The 19937-nt window shown below is 29.7% G+C and overlaps 1 protein-coding gene across 1 annotated transcript; it reads left to right on the forward strand.

The window, feature by feature from the left end:
* The first annotated feature begins 18119 nt into the window (after positions 1 to 18119).
* On the forward strand, positions 18120 to 19518 carry LOC124529803 (polyglutamylase complex subunit TTLL1-like). The gene has a single exon (XM_047103718.1). The coding sequence runs from the start codon at positions 18120 to 18122 to the stop codon at positions 19389 to 19391; it is 1272 nt and encodes a 423-aa protein (XP_046959674.1). The 3' UTR covers positions 19392 to 19518.
* Positions 19519 to 19937: the final 419 nt, after the last annotated feature.

A 19937-nucleotide genomic window follows, 5' to 3' on the forward strand; every position in this document is an offset into this window, starting at 1 on the left:
ATTCCGAAAAAAATAATATTTCTCTCCCTATTTTGTTTTTCTATTATGGAAATTCTTTTTTCATGATCCAAGTTATTTTCTTTTATTTTATTTAGTTCTTCCTGCATCAAACCATATTTTTCATCTATCTTTTCATTTATCTTTTTTGTAATTCTCTCTTCAAGATTTTGCAAAGATTCAATAGAATCTTTTTTAATGTCGGCTCTCAATTCTTTTAATAGTTTCTCTAATTCAGACATTCTGATATTTCGACAACAGGTATAATAAGTTCTTTTATTTTTTTTTATTTTAACTTCCTCTATACTTTTTAATTGTAGTTAATTGAAAATTTAATAATCTTTGCTGTGTTGCTTGGCCGTTCGGAGTATGGATCGATATCTGTCTAGTGTCAGCGAATACGTATGATAAAATTTTTAATATTCAATAAATAAATATATTAAAATTTATTAAAATGTGAATAAAATGTAATAACTTCTTTAAACATTAAAAATTAAAAAATCCTTAATCTATTTAAGTAAAATAATTGATCGAATTTAATTTAAGTGTCAACAAATAGGTATAATAATAAAATAATTTAAATGACAAAAAAATATAAACAATGAGATTCAAAAATGTAGATATAAAGTATAATATTTTTTATATCATTTGTCAAAAAATTAAGAAACTTTAAGCTATTCACTAATTAAATTAATTATTGTAGTACTGTAATTTCAGAATGTCAGCAAATTATTAAATGTAATAAGTTTAAAATGTCAGTAAATAAATACAATAAAATATATAAATAGAAAATAAAAATATAATGGAACTTTAAAATTGTCAATCGAAAATTAATGAAAATGTATATAGTTAAGGTCGGAATCGAACTCAGTCACGTCGATGAATCCATGCGTGTCAAACATATACAGCCAGATGATCGTTATGTGGTGGTGCGAAATTTGTTAATTGTATCTTCGGGGCTTGATTTTTTTGTTGGGTAGTTTACGTAGTTTTGTTTAGCTACCTTCACTGATTTAATCACTATTTTTTTAATAATTCAAATTTTTACTATTAATTTTATATTATCACTTCACTTCGTGTTCACTTGTGGTTTAAATGTCAGTATCTATATTATTAGGAAGGTCATGGATTTTAAGATTTGATTTATCAGTTTTTCATTTTCTTGAGTCTTCGTCCCGTCGTATATTTGAACGTCTCTTTTATCACTTTTTCCGGGTGTTTCGTTGGGATAATGTTATCACGAATTTATTTCACATATAGAAGTATTTTCAACACTACAACAACTACTAATTTGCTCTTTAATAATTTTAAAGTATTAATTGATACGGAGCGTTTACTATTGTGTTTGCGTGCAGCGCCCTCTATTGAATACTTGGTACTAAATTACTACTGGTAATTTGATGTAAATACTATAATTTGATCTATTCAATTTTTTAAACTAAGTGTATACAAGTGTTTAAATATTTCTTTTAAATATTAAGTTATTTTTTAAAAAGGTTTTTACTTTTAATTTATTTGTACGTTTCTTAGGTCTGTACTATAGAAAATTATAATATACACTTCACTAGCTGACTGTACCGACTTTATATGGGTAACGTAGGGACGATCCTGCCTGAGTTGGGGTTGTCGTAACCACCGATTAAGATGCACATATTCTAACCACTGGGCCATTTCGGCTTTTGGTTACTCACAAAAACGTTATTGTTGAGATTTTCTCTTTGTATTTATTTAAATTTAGAATGTTTCCAAAAATAATATATTCGATGCGCCTCGAATATCGCTGAGTAACGTTTCAGTCACGATAAAGAGACATGTCTCGACTTTACCTCTTGCATCTTGTCACGTGACCCTCATCAACAGACGACATGCCCAACTGATATACGTTTACGTGATAGTCAAGTGTTTAGAACACGCAATTGTTAATCTAAGATTGCGGGTTCGAATTTGGATAATCATACTGAATTTTCGTATGGATATACGCAAAAAACTACCTACAACAGATTACTTCACTAGTAACACAGTATAAATATAATAACTTTTTCAGATCGAATTCGGGTTTTGAACCCAGAACTTTAGGATGTCTATATGCTACTAGTCCAATAAGACATGAGGTTTATTATTATGTAATATGATATTTTTATGTTATTATATTTGTATTGTTTATTGGTGCGTAATATTTGTAACGTTAGTTTTCGTCGTCCGATATCAAAATAAATACAAAAAAAGTAACAGATAAAAATAAACAAACATTTCCTACGTCTGCCACAATCTGGTTGTTATGTAATCTCGGACACAATTTCGCGGCTCCTTCATTCCGTTTATTTCATCCCATTTTCCTTTTTATACATAATCGAATCAATCTGTGTAAATCGAAATGTGGAAAAAAAATCTCGATCAACAATTCTTTTTGGAGTCTTAGCGTATACAGAGTGTATTTGTTATCAAATTGACGGATAGCGTCGTAGAAACACAAATTAAATTGGTATAAAGATTTTAATGAAACTGTTTTATTTTTTTTTATTTTATTACGTAATTATTTCTTCGCATATATCTATAGACGAGTTGTCCGTTCCTTTTCTCTCTCTTTCTTTGTATTTTTATCTTTCTTTGTATCTCTCTGTTATTTTGATTGAGTTTAGTAGTTTAATATTACTGTACGATTTTATTTTCGGACACAATAAAAATTTCAGAAATTTAACTTTTGTTTGTATTTATTCTTGTTGTGAGTCAATTGTATTACTTGTGTAATTCAGCTTAGTGGGGTTCTAGTTTAACTGGACGGGGTATTCTGTGTTTCTGTACAAGATAGAGTATCTGTGATGGTCAATAGCTGGTGAATGAACTTTGAAACAAAGACCTGTGGTTGCAACGACATAGTCTTTTTCTAACATAATCCTTTATGATGATATATAATGTTGAACTCGCTAATAAGCTGGAGAGTAATAATATGGAATATATTATGCGAATCTTCAGAAACTTGAGATACACAATAACAAATAGATGTATGAACTTCCAAAATTCTTAGTAGTATTATAATAATTCGCTAGCGGTTCATTAAAGTTCCTTATTCCTTAAGTTAATTATACAGTGTGTCCTATAATCCAACAATAATATTATAGATACCGTATAATAATAACAAATTTACCACTCATAAACAATATCAAAGTATTTATCAAAGTACTTTTTATTTTCTAGCTAGAAAAATTATAAAGACGTGCAAATTATTACATGGTATAAAACAAATCGCTTACTGAATGTTTGTCCCTATGTATGCTTAGATCCTCAAAATTACGCAACGGAATTTGATATAGTTTTTTTTTTATTAGATAAAGTAATTCGAGAGGAAGGTTTTCGTATATAATACGTGGATATGAAAAAAGTAAAGAAACACTGATAATTTAAGAAGTTTCTTATGTTTCGTAAATAAACAAATTCTTACAATAAATCTATTTAGTAACTGCATTACACCTGTGCGAAGCCAGGGCGGGTAGCCATATTATAAATGATGGTAATAGTATTGGCACTGACTATTCCAAACGAAAGACGTTAACAGTAATCATATTTGAGAGTAGAATAATAGTGGAACATGATACTACATAATTATACAATAAAGATCTTTGTATTATATTCTAATACTAGTGCTGTGCTCACGACCATATATATATATATACATGTGTGTACGCGTTTGAATTTAACAAAAAAAAATATTGTAGCCTAATTTACTCCTTATTATATCAATTATCTGCCAGTGAAAGTCTCGTCAAAATCGGTCCAGCAGTTCCAGAGATTAGCTAGAACAAATAGACAGACAGACAAAAATTACAAATATATGTATTTTATATGTACCGTATGTAGACACATAGGCATTGAGTAAAAAAAAGATATTTTAATATTACAAATAGACACACTAATTTTATTATATGTATAGATTAAAAAATATGTTATTATGTCAAAATATTGAATTCACATGTCTGATTGTGACAAATGATATTTGGCGTTTCGAACACTCTGTATATTCCATATTCGTTGTATCAAAACTTACTGCAAGTTGCACAAATGCTGTATTCAATAGTGTGAATTTACTTATCCAAGAACTTTGCATATAACAATAACGCTTTGTTGTGTTATGTGTTTGTGGTTCCTTTGTTCGGAAATGTTACTTTTCGTTACTGAGCAAGTTCATCCTGGGTCCATTATCTCACTATTACTTTTTTCCCCCTCATTTGAATGATGTGAAGTGAATGATACATACGCAACGTCAAATCTATACATGTAAATATATAATAACATGTCCATACTGACTGATACATCAAGGCAATGAAATTTGGGGAGTAGGATCGTTTAATTGAGTAGACACTCACTAAGGAAGGAATTTTGGAAATTCTACACCATAATGGGTGAAATGCGGGTTGAAATTTAGTATGAAAGTCGGTCATTTTTGAAGTTAGAAACATGAAACTTTGTTTAAGGATACCGGTTAAAATACATTTAAGCGTTTTTGGATATTCTACTCCTAAAGGTTGAAATAGGATTTGAAATTTCAAGTTATATAATCAGTCAAGCCGCGGGCAAAAGTGACATAAAAATAACTACTTATTACCGATTATTTATATTTACCGATAAATTTTAGGTTCTGATAATATCACCAGTGTAATTAATTTATGCGTGTAATATAACGATACTGATCGATTACTTTGAAATTTCACCTGTAATTATGAATACTAGTTAGTCGCACGCAAAACTGCGCGTTTATTCAATCGATTTATACAAATTTCGAAACGTATGACAGGTTTTGTGTTGATTTAATGTCATTGTCAACTGATGACGTCTGTTCGCACAATACACAGGTGTTTTTCCCTCTAAAATTAATTCTTTATTAATTTCCCAACAATATATTGACTTGCAATCTCGAATCTTCTTTATTTTATGCATATGTCTGTCTCTTCGAAATGAGAATATAATAGATTTTATAAGTATAGCTTTAATTCCGTAATCATTAAAAAAGCGTGGAATTAATACTTGTTGATTTCCATACGGAATAAATTACGTACATTTGTATATTAACTAACATAACTGTTTTTCTAAATGCTGCTTCTTAACCGTAGAATCTACTTTCCGAACCGGTGGTATCTTCGGCTAAAATAGTTGTTAAATGACGATTCAAAATTGCTTGTAAAAGCCTACTAAAATAAAGTATATTTCGATTTTGATTTTGACTGGGCCAAAAATCAGCTCACGCTAATAATATATAAGATGTATTTTTCCATGAGGGGGAGTGGTGTTTTCCTAACAGGCTTTGTTGCTAGTCTGGTTACGAGCCTCGGGGATTACCTCAATTACCTTATAACCGATAAATGTTTGTTATTTCGATAATTGCCAAATATGATTTTATTTATAAAAAATATATTCGATATTAATTTACTAAAATAATTGCTTTAATCCGTTAGACTATTAAGCGTCCAAAATATTTGTTTTTATAAAACACTTTCATAGTTTAGCCATTTTGAACCAAACATTTACAAACTATACACACAAATATTTCTCGTTTCCTCTCTATTCGTATGTAACGTATCAAAATTTAATTCCGTAATTTAATTAATTATTTATAAATATACGTTTAGTGGAAAACAGATTAATAATAATTTACGAATATCATGTTTTAACGAACTAATTTGAACAAAAAAGGTTCATGTTTATTTTTATGTTTTTTAATAATTATGTATACAGACTTGCTGACTGTTTCGTAAGTAATTATGAGTATATTACTACATGTGTGCACTACAATATTTTATATATCGTCAATATCTTGATGCAAAAGTCACAATTAAACATAAAAACAATTTCTTGGCATCTTGTGTTATCTAAATTATTGCTATTTCCATAGGAATTTAGTTCAAGTAAAAAAAACTAACACTCCTACGCAAAAAGTCCTAACATGATTTTTGGCGAAAATGTGATTTTGGTACTTTAATGTATTATGATATAAATACTTTACATCCGTGAAAACCATATTTTCTTTAAATACCGACGTTTTAACTCGCTACTAGTCTTATCATATTTAAAGTACACCGCATATAGTCCACAACTATAATGCCACGCCTAGGTTGCAACGATTTGCGTTAATCTGTTAGAGATCGCACTCATTGCTCAGTTCCGACATCGTATAATGTAAAAAGAATTAAATATTACGATATAGGTTCGACATCAAACGTTGCAACACGGAACTTGCGACTTTATGCTTGGTCGACGTTTGTGGATTATACTAGTCTTGTGACACGAATAAGTTGTAAGTTTTTATTTTTTATCAATTTTTACTAAAATATGAATTTTTAATCGAATGATTATGATCCTCTTTAACATAAAATCTGTGCTGTGTGCCAAAATAATCACATACTGTATTTGGCAGCTGATCAATGCAAAGATGAAAGTTAAAATTCGCTCATCTGTAAAATCATAAATTTTGACATACGATTTAATGCACTGGAGGCGTCGAGAGTTTGTGTTATTACAGTCGATCACCTTAGTTTTTCACAAGCGAAAGAATATTTAAAATCAGCTAAGTTTTGTTTTAGGTTAATGCAATTCAATAATTATTTTTAAGGTAAACATTGATATATTTTTTTTGTTATGTTTAAGTGACTTAAACAGGGTGGTATTAGCCGCGTTGTGTTGCGTATAATAATTCTTTGAAGCTAATCATTTCACGAGCATCAGATTAATTAACGCGTTTAAATTATATATACATAAATAATAATACATAACTATTTCATAGATAATTGTCAAACTATCTGATGCAGTCACGTATGGAATTAACAAGCTCAACTGGAACATGTATTCTTTTTGTACACGAATCATATAATAGAAAAAAAACCGTCAAAACCACTTTAACATCGTTAGGAATTTCGTATGAGCACTTTTGAATATCGAATAAAATTGATAAAATAAAAAAGGCAGAATAAAAAGTAATAACTCTGAATATTACACGTTTCATTTTTATACGGCTGTACTCTTGTAGCTTGAAGCTTGTGCACTTTTTTAATTTTTATTTCACTAACATATTTGAAGTGTTTTATTACGTTTGTTAGTGACTGAGAGGACATTTGAGAGATTGCCCACCAGTTAGAACAGTGGTGTCAAGCAACACTGAACTTTGCTTAATTAGTTTATGTTTATAATTCATCTCAAAACATTTTAAGATAATCTGCATACGTGATGTGAAAATTAATAAATAGTGTATTCACCAGAGCCGAAATGGACCAATGGTTAGAACGCGTGTATCTTAACCGATGATTGCGGGTTGAAATACAGGCAAGCACCACTGAATATTCATGTGATTAATTTGTGTTTATAATTCATCTCGTGCTCGGCGGTGGAGAAAAACATCGCGAGGAAACCTACGTGTGTATAATTTTGTAAAAATTCTGCCACATATGAATTCCATACCAACCCGCATTGGAACAGAGTGGTGGAATATGTTCCAAACCTTATCCTCAAAAAGAGAGAGGAGGCTTAGCCCAGCAGTGGGAAATTTACAGTCTGTTGTTATTGTATTCACCAAACTCTTTAAGATCAGAGTGATAAAACGAGGATTAAATGTTTTACTCTATAATTAGAATCTTTAATAAGAAGTCATTAAGTTAGCAGACCAATATACTACGTAAGATTTTACGTTAATGATATTATAAATTTAAGTGCAATTTAATTATTATCGTAGCTTTAAATATCCTTAATGTGTCTCAACCACCTTTTACGTCATCAGTTTCTAGCGGCGACGTAATTTACTAAACCTTCTAATTATATTAGACACGATACATTATATAGTTACTGAGTGTAAATTATAAATTGAGATAGTGATGGTACGATTTTAAGTTAGTATAGAAGTATTGTTTCTCGCTGGAAATAAGCACTACGCGTTGCCCCCATGTGAAGTGGGGGGGAGGATATGTGGGATTCGCCGGTGCCCAAGACGTAATATAGAAGTGCCTATTTTAATTTAATTTTTACACATTTTTTTAAAGGAAATACGAAGAGTAAAAGACAAATTTCGATCTTAAAAATTTTTCGTATATCATAAAAAAAAAATTGTACAAAAAACCAAATAAGAATTTCTATAACAGGAAATGTAATGCTTCGACAAAATTCCGACATTTCATTCCGTGTAACATTTTACCAAATTAAAAATGTAACTGTTATTTTCTAAGAAAGTCATTATCTGGATTGTATAGGATGTATTGAATATCTCTGTGTCTTATTACGTACTCTAAAGGTCTATTTATGTTAAGCTGCCGAGCCCTTTCAAGACGAACAAATGGTCGCTATTTAGCCTTTCCTTTTCAGACCTTTCCTGTCAGTAGTTAGGCGCACTCCAAGCGCTTTACGGTGGATTATTTGAGACCTTTGTATACGGAAAATGTGAGGCGACTAGCTTTAATAGGTAAGATGTTCGACTTTGACGGGTTAATGAGCTATGTGAGTATACTGTTAGCTTTTATATAACGTAATAACCCTCGGTTCTAATTGGATATTATGTATTTATGTCACATTGCGATACTTAAAACTGTGACATTATAATTATGCCTTATTTATTAATATTATTTCAAAGGTGCTTAAACTTCTTTAAAAATAAACATGTATCTTTTCTACATATCTTTTAGGGTTAGCTTATTATAACTCTCTTAATGGTAACCGAATTAATTCTCATATAACGAATTATTTGAGTGTTTTATAGACATAATATTAGTTCTTAGTCAATTAAACAAAATATTTATAATATTGTTCTTTACGTCATTTCAATGAATATCTTAGTTTATACCTTTGTTTCAAAATAACTCCGCAAGCAAATAATAAGCAAGTACTACTCAATTTGTATCAGGAGTTTTTAGAACCCAATACTTTTAGCGAACGTTCTCAAGTTCTAGTCTTACTGATATTAGCGTAAACAAGGCTTTAATTTTCATGATTCACACATAACAAATAATCTGATCACAGGTCTCGTCAGTAACATTTGAACATAATTCCAGACAGCAAGCAGCTTTTAATTTGTGCTCATTGCCAAGTCACTATAATTATAGTATAAAGAAAAATATTGATAGAATTACTAAATTTTGATTTCTAACTATATAATAATTTGAAAAGGACTTGGCTATTATGAGATCTCATAACTTTTTGCTATGGAAAGACTGCAGCGAGAGGCTTGGCATTTTTTTTACATTTAATGTTTTTGGTGGGATTTGTTTTATTTCATTCGTTTTCACTATAGATTAGTCATGGTAGGCAATGAAGTATATGAAATGTATTATGTACATGAATTCTCAGATTGACAAATTACTTATAAATTATTCTATTGTGTTTCCAATCAACATTGATTGTGATTAATTGTCAATTTGATCGTTGACCTTTAATTTCGGATTGTTACAAGAAAGATAAATAATATAAGGAAATTAGTTTTTTTTTTTCATTAAATTGATTAAAACTATTTAATAAAAAACAATAAGCCAGATTTTAAGTATGAATCCAATAGAACTTTATTAGTATAGATGCGTATACAAATCCCCGTACAGTATTAAAATATATGAATCATAAGATGAAGATTGCGCGTACGAATCCTTGTGTGTACCAATGTTATTTAATGATTTTAATTTGTGTTTATAATTCATTGCCTGCTTAGATATAAAGAAAAACATCCTGAAGACTACCCGTGCCAACTAACCCGTATTGGAGTAACGCAGTCGAATAATCTCTTCTTAGAGGACAGTGAACTTTTTACCCAAGTATTAGTTAAGGTCAATGTACTACTGTGATGAAAATTTATATTACTTCATAAGTTAAATTCAACAATAATATTAAGGGGACTACATGAGCTAAATGCAAGTTTTAAAATGCCAAAAAGTATATAATCCAATGCAATAAACCAAATAAAAAAAAATTATGTTAATCTTCAGGATACATGCTAGTTTTTATTTGTTATGAAAACATGATGTAATTAATTTGGTGCGATAGAAAAAAATCGCAGTTACCTCAAAAAAAGTCTTTTTTTGTTTTTTAACTAAATATACCTTCAATAATTTTGGTCTTTTGTCAGATTATTCTCCAAACAATATACTAAAAATTTAGTGTCTTAATTATTTAGTAAAATCAATAGATTTTTTTTAATCAGATTTTCTTATTTTCGACCAAAATGCGTAAGTATGTGTGCGTGAGCGCCTCGTACAGACACTGCCGGCCGAGGCCTGTTGCTATACAGACGTGTCGCTCTTTTCACCGCATCGTTGCGAATAAAATCTCGTAGATTTTATTTTTGTGTAATTTTAATTGTAAATTAATTGTCGAATATTACTCTTTTTTGTAAATAAATATATTAAGTTAAAATAGTCTAGTTGTAGTTAGCCATTTATTTTTTTATTAAGTTATTTTTTATAAAGTTTAATTTTGTTGTTGTTGAAACGTTCATATAAATTAAAAAGCCGAACATATGAAAGATAATATGAAAAGGTAAGAGTATTTAATTAGTAAACATATATATATATATTTATCAATTTTGTTTATAATAGGAAATATAGTTATGTATGGATTAAGTTTACTTAATAATAAAAAAATAAATAAATACAAATTAGCACATCACATGAATATTTAGTGGTGCTTGCCTGGGTTTGAACCCGCAATAAGATGCGCGCGTTCTACCCACTGGGCCATCTTGAAATATGTAATTGTTGTGAACCAAAGAACTAAAATATTTAGAAGTGTCATATACGTAATTCAATATTTTTTATAGATTGGAAATAGTATCAATTGAAAAATTTCAGCTCGTAGCTTCAGAGAAAGTGGGTGAAATATTGATTGCAACTATCCAAGATATTTTAATAACGAACGACGACGAACGAATAATTTAAAAAAAGATTTTAATAAAAAAATTGAAACGAAATTTATTTGTTTTTTTTTGTTATACCAAAAATAAATAAAAATATTTGAATTTAATTGAATCAGTTTTATTTCAAATATCAGTCAAAAACAATACAAATAATTCTAATATCCAAACTATTTTTATGAGATTTATGACTAAACCCATTGTGATATTATTTTTATAGTAACTTTTTGATGCTGACTTTTTTAACTTAATTTTTTTTCTTTGTGTACCGATATTAGTAAAACGAACAAACTCTACGCTTTTTGTCAGTGTACAAATTACGAACAGTTCCAATTTTATTTAATAAATCGATTAACAAACTTATAAAATTTAAAAATAGGTACGATTTAATATTTAGTATTACAACTAATTGAGATACAGTAAAAATTAAAGAAAAAAAATGTTTAAATTAACTATTTTTTGTACATAAAATAATAATAATTTAAGTTTAATTAATTCAGTTTAATTTTTTAAATGACACAAAGAAATTAAAATAATTCTGTTGTCCTGTCTTTTTTTATTAAATCTATGATTGATAGAATTGATAGAATTGACTTCTTCTTCGCTTTCGCTCGGTGCGGCGCGCGGCGGTTCGGCGCCATCTATTTTAATATTAATATTCAGGCGTAACCTCGCCGCCTCGCTAAGCGTAGTGCGCGCGGGGACATGCCGTTTTTGTCGTTAGTGTAAGTGTGTGCGCGTGATTCTCAAGGGCAATTAGCTCCTGTAGTCCCCTTAATATAAAAGATCGAACACGAATTTACGAACGAACGAACTTAATGCTTTCATTTATAATCATCAAGTTGAATTTCAATGAACGAATGAAATTCAAATATTATTTGCAAACGTAATTGTTCACCAATACCAAAGATTGTTTGTTCGAATCAGGAGCATTGTATTGGTTGCATTACGTAAATATGAGATTGTTTACTGAATTTCGAAGACCTTGGTGCAAATGCAATTCTATTTGTATTTTGTAAACGAGATATAATAAGCGTTGAGGGAATATTGTTATTCACTGAGTATATAGTTGTTGCCAGATTTATAAAAAACTTGCTGAATACGCGGCTTTTTTTTAAACATATAGCATTTATAGGCATATCATCCAACTCCACCTCTTCATTTCACGAAAAAAGAATCATATGTCCATAACTGAATTCAAATTAAGAACACATCGAATTTCATAGTTTCAGCAGTTTAAGCCTGAAAAAGTAATAGACAGAGTTACTTTCACAATTAAAATACTAGTAAGAATTTGGAATACTGCTGTACATTAATATTTTGTACGTGTGTATTGCAGTTTAGAGGATAAATAAGTTGATACAAAGAATTTCGGATCCTATGATTTGCAGTGCATTGACGGTACAATTATTTTCACAGATGTTCTTTTTTTAATTTTATTTTGATAAACAGAGTTGTAATTCAAGCAATGTGATTTTTATCGGTGTATTCTATAAATTTTATAATTATTATAGTCAATGTCACATATAAAATTCTGATATTTCTGGTGAGATTCGATTTCTTGTTACAGAATAGCCCTAAAGGCGCCCAATCTGCGAATCTAACTCCTCAGTAGGAACAAATAAGTAAATACTGACATCATAACAGACATAAAGGTAAACTAAGATTTCTAGAAGATGACGACTGAAGGAATTTCGTAATCGAAAGTAAGACTTTAACTAGCCAGCAACTCTGTGTGTCTATTTTTGCTCTTTGACGGTCGAACTGACTCAAATTTGATGAAACTTGTTATAAATATAAAGCAAGCTTGAACTTCAAGGAAGGATAAATTGTATGCCTAACATTGGAATGACCATTCTCTAAAACGCAAGTGAAACTACAAAAAAATATTTTTCTTACGTACAAGTGTTAATTGATTACTTAACGTCAACTCTATGCCAACTCCTCAACAAAATTACCGAAGATTATGCCTAGGGAGTCAAGCACAAATCCCTATATGACTGGTATAAGTAAATTTTAAATTCTATATATTTTAGTACCTTCTAATCAATAGCAATTCTATCAAGGGTAAACTACAATTCATTGACATAGCGAAATTGTTTTAATTCTAATTTGATGAAGTTTTATACCATATAAATAAATTTTATACACAAAAATGTATATATATAAATGTAAATATATAATATTTGTATAATTTATCATAGCGGAAATATTTGGAACGTTAAAGCTGGTAAAGAACATTAAAACAAACTCGGGGACGAATCAAGTTACAAAGTTACAGGGAATGTCAGAGATACTATTCTGCAGCATTCATTTCAACAAATTCTCATGGAGATACAAATCTTTAAACTTAAACAAACATTAAGAACTTCCTCAGTTGTATGACTTCAGTAAAGCTTCAAGGAATATCTACAAGAGCATAACATTATGATTTATGTCATGTTGTTAAAATATATGTTATACTCGTTATCCCTCTTATTTACCTTCCCATAGTCCTTTTCTTAACACCCTACGTACATAAAATAATATGTTCGTTCAGTGGTGAAAACATAAAACTCACTTTCCTGCTATATTATTAGGATTCAGAATGGAACGAAATATCGTGTTAAATTAACCTGGCGTATCTTTCTTTCACCCCAATGTTAATAGTGTTTTGTAAGTAGTCGTTCAAACTGACTGGATAACGTAGTGGACGATCAGTCCTATAATAATATTTTTACACAAAAAAAAAATTAACAATTATGAAAATATCAATAAGCAAACGTATTCTATGTTGAGGGTTTTAATTTTGACGTCAATGATTTAAAATAGAAAAAACAAACCGATAGGTAATGAGGTATATTTTAAATTAACCTTTAGCAACCAAACTTTAGCCAGATGGCATAGCGGCTACGTCGGGTAACTCATTACCTCAGGCTGAAAAACCTAGCTAGCTACAAGATTTGTGGGTGTATTTTGTATTTGTGTATTGCTTTGTAACTTTACAAGGATCAGTTAATGATTATACGATCAAATTTTAGATAAAATTCTAAATACTGGAAGTTTCAGCAATTTTTTTTTCAGAAAAAAAAATAATCCGCCCTAAATAAAGCTGTTCTTGCGCCTCTTTGGTAAAATTAAATTCCTTTATTTTTGGCTCAGGAGTGTGAAATAATAGAGAGCACGTGTTTGTTTACACTTTGGTACTGTAAGATCTTTTGGTCTATGACCGCTACTGGTCATAGGTCAAGGCACATCACTGAGATTATCAGATGTTATTTTCAAACTATTGGCTACTTTACATACACATATATAGGTTCTCAACCTTTGGACGTCCTCTCTAAAGATTTTTAAAACTCGTTCTTAACTGGAGATCTTGTCTACCCCATCGGTTATCAGTTAAGTGAGTCTACTGACACAAAGGCGTGCGTCATTGAAATATGAAAGTTGCTTGAGTAATTTAAAGTTATATTCGTTATATCTTTATAATACATGTAAAACTGATTCGTATGCTTCGACGGGAAATGGATTTCTTTTGCTGCTATCACAGCTCTATTGTGTGGGCGTGACGTATCGTTATACTACATTCGTAGCTATTTACAATATTAATAAAAAAAAAAAGATTTTTCGTAACGAAACTGTTATTATTTATTTTATTCGTCCATATTTATTTAATACAAAAACATCGAGTTTTTTGTATCTACCGAGCATTCAGGGACACCTCAATTTTTTTATTTATGAAACTGGATATATGTATTCATATTTTTTCAAATAATTTTATTTCAATATATTTCTTATTTTTAATATAAATATTTCAAAAAGGAGGTAATCGCAAAAGTTATCCGTATTTTTAGCAGGATCATATGTATTAAAAAAAGGGTACGTTCAAGTTATACAGAGCCGTATAGCAAATGCTAAACAAATAACCTTCGTTGTGAAGGTATCGGGTCAACAGCGGCGATGTGGCCTCATTCGTTTCAGTCAGCCAGGTAAACCCATTAATATGTCTCCAACCCAGTCGCGATTGCCGTAAGATTTAGTGACGACCCTTGAGCCGGAGGGAAACACTCATGTTGAGAGTTTTATGAAGATAAGAATAAAAATAAATCGAAATAGCATCTAAGGAAAAAAAGAGACATATCGATCACCCACTTGGCACGATATATTAAATAATAATTAAATGACAACAAAAATGATATTGAAAATGTCATGTGTTAAAAAACTATACTTGAAAACTTCATGCAATAAAAAATATTGGGAAAGGAAAGAGAAGGAAAGCCTGGATGCATAATACTTTTCCTTACGTAACGATTTCTGTCAGTTCAAAGTTACTGTAAGCCGTGTAAAGAACTTTGCCAAAAAAAACAATTACACAAGAAAGTCACCAAATAATAAATATTAAGAAAAAAATAAATACCAAAAACTATTTATTTTCTTAAAGAATATTTATATGTTTAGTTTATAGAAAGTGTTATAATCATATAGTATAAAACAACGTTGCTTACCGCTGTCTCTCCCTATCTAGGTATGCTTAGATCTTTAAAATTACACAACGGATTTTCATGTGTTTTTCTTTTAATAAATAGAGGGAAGTTTTGATATATTAATAGAAGTGTCTTATGTGTTGTCGCAAATAAACAAATTATGTAGTATATTTAGTATCAAATCAAATTAAAATAAACTTTATTAAAATATTTTCTAAAATGACGATTCAATAGTGCTTGTAAAAGAAATTAAGTGAAGCTACCACCGGTTCGGAAAGTAGATTCTACCGAGAAGAACCAGCAAGAAATTCTGTAGTTACTCTTTTTTAACATTTAAAAAATACAAAGTCATGTTAGTTAAATACAATTATTTAAATTAAAATATCCTGCTTGGAAGTCAACAGGTATTAACTCCACACTTTTTTATCATCTATAATATCAGTATCGCAACGCTACGGGCGGATCGCTAGTTCTATTATAATTTAAACTTTCATTCTTCATTTGGTTACAAAACCGCCGTCATTATAATAAAACATTTAGTTCAGAATAGGCTTTACTCACCGGATCATTATGTTAATGGGTAAACTTAAATGTTAAAACCAAAATACTGAAACACAAAGGAGTGATTCTGAAGTTTTACTCTAACTAATTTAATTATTTATTTTACTAATTGAGGTCAGGTTGAGTCAGACTTCATTAACCTTTGTTTCGGAGTATCGAACTATCCAACCACACAAAGTATTCGATTTAACAATTTAAATTGAGTCTAGTATTATTAAGAGTAGGCTCTACATATTTTTTAGGTTTATTTTCCAAATATGCATTTTAAAGTAGAAGTTCTGATATATTCTAACATTAATGATTATTTAGTTGTATATCAAAATATTTATTGATTGTATTTTAATTTTATTTTTATTCAGAGTATTTCGATATTATTTATTAAATACTTATTAATAGTGCAACAGACATAATTTCTTATGTTCTCAATATATTATATACATATTTAGATTTACATAAATATAAGGTTGATGTGGATCCATAAAAAAATCACGGATTAAATTTTTTATAGTAGCCCAATTCGGACTATTGCTAAACATATAAGATGCTTACATAATGTTATGACTTAATATATTAATTTAATAAACTATATTAGTTTTATATGCATTGTAGTTATGTTAATTTTTATTGTAATTTTAAATTTATAGTATTAAGTGAAATAAAATCATATTTAATTAATTACCAAATAATTATTATTAGTAGTAGGGATATGATAATATATTATATGTTAAATATATTTATATAATGATCATTATCAATATAATATAAAAGTTAAAACAAGATTATATATGATGTAAATATTAGCGTAGCGTTTTTGTAATTGTCTCATGAATTATATGTGCTGAGGAGAGGGAAAACGGGTATAAGGGGTAATATTTAGTAATGATAATAAATAAGCAAAAGTGGTAAGGATTATGTCAGAATTACATAATAATTACACAATACATAATCCCAGGAAGTTTTTACAATTTTCCAATGTGTAACTCAAGCCTTGAACAGATTTTAGCGCGTGATTTAAAATCGAATTAATATCGACGTCTCGTCAACTGTCATATTTTGACATATCTGTATTAAAGCATCGTGGTCGAGAACTGTAAACCAACAACCCAACATTGGCCAAACATTAGAACATATACATTATACAGATTGTAAGTATTGTTTTTCTCAATTCGTGTTCAAAAATGATATTTTAAAAAAGGAATACCGTACACGACGTAGTATAGACATTATTGTATCATGCGATCAACGTAGTGTTTGAACATGCCGGGGAGCTCGGCTGGCGGTTTCATTCGGAAAGTCAATATTGATCCGAAGTGGCGATGTTTCATAGTGTGATTGCATTGCAAATAGTCTGTTATCTGCATATTGAATGGAGTCTAATGGGTTGCGTTTGGGTATCCCACAAAGCATGCTTCAAAACTTAGAATACTAAAATTGTATACGTTGAATTTGTCATTATTTAATTTTTATTTTACTACATTGTTTTATGCAAAGGTAAATGATATTGATTGCCTGAAAATATCATATTATTATCTTCAACTCAAATATATTATGGTTTATGAAAACCTTTGTAATCTGGATCATCGTTAGTTGATTTACAATAATTAATTTGGATTTAAAATCGGAGCCCTTGCTATGAATTTATTTTAAAAATCAACATGAAATGTTTTTAATAAAGTTAATGAAAATTTAAAGCTGATACTTGCTTACTGCTACATTTTCACAATTATTGTCTGCAAAATTATTATTTTCAATGTAGGTACAAAAGCGAATTTTAGTAGTAAAAGGACTCGACATTTTTCATTTAAAAAATGTTTGTCGGAGTCTTTATAGTTCGTATAATTTGGATAATTTTAGAACAACTATAAAAATATAAAATAAATATTAATATTTATGTTTCTTATACATAATACTATTTTGGTGTAAGGTGAATTTAATTTTTTTTATCATACCAATATTTACAAAAGCAAAAACCTCTGAATATTTTTACATGAAAACTATACCATTATATTCAGCGTATTTCAAAGATTTTTAACTAAACATTATTATACAATATAATTCAACGTATAACGTAGCCACAGCCACAAAAACGCGTGGCCGGGTCTGCTGAAATACACGCACAATATATTAAATAAATATATTTATATAGTAATAGTTAAAGGCACTTGAAATAGGTGAATTTGACATGACACGAAACGATTATATACTCTTTGATACAATAAAAAACATATTTCATTATGACATTTTACAACAAATGTACAGATAGTGATGGTATATTAAACAAACGGAATAAAAGGCGATTAAAATTCGCCACAGATTTTGATAAGTCCATAGTGATAAATAGTTTTAAAATACGCGATTGGAAGCAAGTTTTACCAAGCGAAGAGTGGAATATTTACTGGTCGAATACTCTCAACTGCCGTACCCTTTTCAATCATGAAAATGGATACAGATTTCAAGACAGACAGTTAATAAACCATTTCCCGAATCACTACGAGTTAGTACGGAAAGATTTGTTAGTGAAAAATATACATCGCTATCAAAAGAACCTCGAGAAAGCGGGTCACCCACTTGCGGAGAAAATTCAAGAAACGCTTCCAAGTGCCCATAGAGTTACGCGATATTTATATTTAGATTTTATTCCTACGACGTATGTTTTACCTTCGAATTACAAACGTTTCGTCGACGAATACCATCGATTCCCTCAATCGACATGGATAATGAAACCGTGCGGCAAATCTCAAGGCGAAGGCATTTTCTTGATAAACAAATTATCGAAGCTTAAGAGATGGTCGCGAGAATCCAAGAAATGTATTCAAAATAATTTACCTTGCAAAGATATGTACATTATATCGCGATACATAGATAATCCTCTTTTGATCGGCGGAAAGAAATTCGATTTGAGGATTTACGTTCTAGTGACATCGTTTCGTCCTTTAAAAGCTTATATGTTTCGGAACGGATTTTGCAGATTTTGTTCAATAAAATACAACACAAGCGTCTCGGAACTTGACAATATGTACATTCACATAACAAATGTTAGTGTACAGAAACACGGCGAGGAGTATAATAGTCAACATGGAGGCAAATTGAGTCTGAAAAATTTGAAACTCTTTTTAGAGGGCACGCGAGGTCAAAGTGTAACAACGCGTTTGTTTGAAAACATAAATTGGATATTAGTCCACTCGCTCAAGGCGGTCGCTCCGGTTATGTCGAATGATCGTCATTGCTTCGAATGCTACGGCTACGATATTATTATCGACGACAGTTTAAAACCCTGGCTCATTGAAGTTAACGCTTCTCCTTCTTTGACTGCGACGACGACAAACGATGAAATACTTAAGTGTAATCTCTTTGATAATATTTTATCCGTCGTCTTACCTCCGAGCGGCATTCCTGACGCGCGATGGAACAAAACGCCCGACGCTAATGCTTTAAGAGATTTTGAAATACTAATCGATGAAGATTCCATTCTGAATGAAGATTCAAACTTTAAACAGAACGCCTAAAGTAATTCTCAAGTACAGATTAAATATATTACTTTTAATTATTTTATATCCTTTATAATAATAAAAATATCATCATTATATAGTATTAAAAAAAGTTGCTTACCGCTGTCTGTCCCTATGTATTCTTAGATATTTCAAATTACGCAACGGATTTTTTAATAATATAAAGAGTGATTCGAGAGTTTTTTTTGTATATACTATTTGGAGAATATAGTGAAGAAACAAGAAAAAAGTCTTTGGTATATTTAGTATCAGCATTGCACCCGTACGAAGCTGGAGCGGTTCGCTACTTTTTCATAAATTTTAAAAGATACGTATTTGTAAAAAAAGAAATACCACGCTTATAAATTAATATTAAACTTACTAATCAAAATTTATTCAATAAAAAACATATAAAAACGCTCTCTTTTTTTATTAATGGAAAAAAAAATTTTTGGTTAAAATCAATATTGTTGTAAATATCGATATGCTATCTGTATACATACAAAAATAAATAAAATACCAAAATGGCGTTTTTGATGGAATCCCATAACACTATTTAAATAA

Source organism: Vanessa cardui, chromosome 5 (assembly GCF_905220365.1).
Source record: "Vanessa cardui chromosome 5, ilVanCard2.1, whole genome shotgun sequence".
Taxonomy (NCBI): domain Eukaryota; kingdom Metazoa; phylum Arthropoda; class Insecta; order Lepidoptera; family Nymphalidae; genus Vanessa; species Vanessa cardui.

Excerpts from the sequence above, each read along its gene's own strand:
- LOC124529803 (XM_047103718.1), top strand. The coding sequence starts at position 18,120 with ATGACATTTTACAACAAATGTACAGATAGTGATGGTATATTAAACAAA.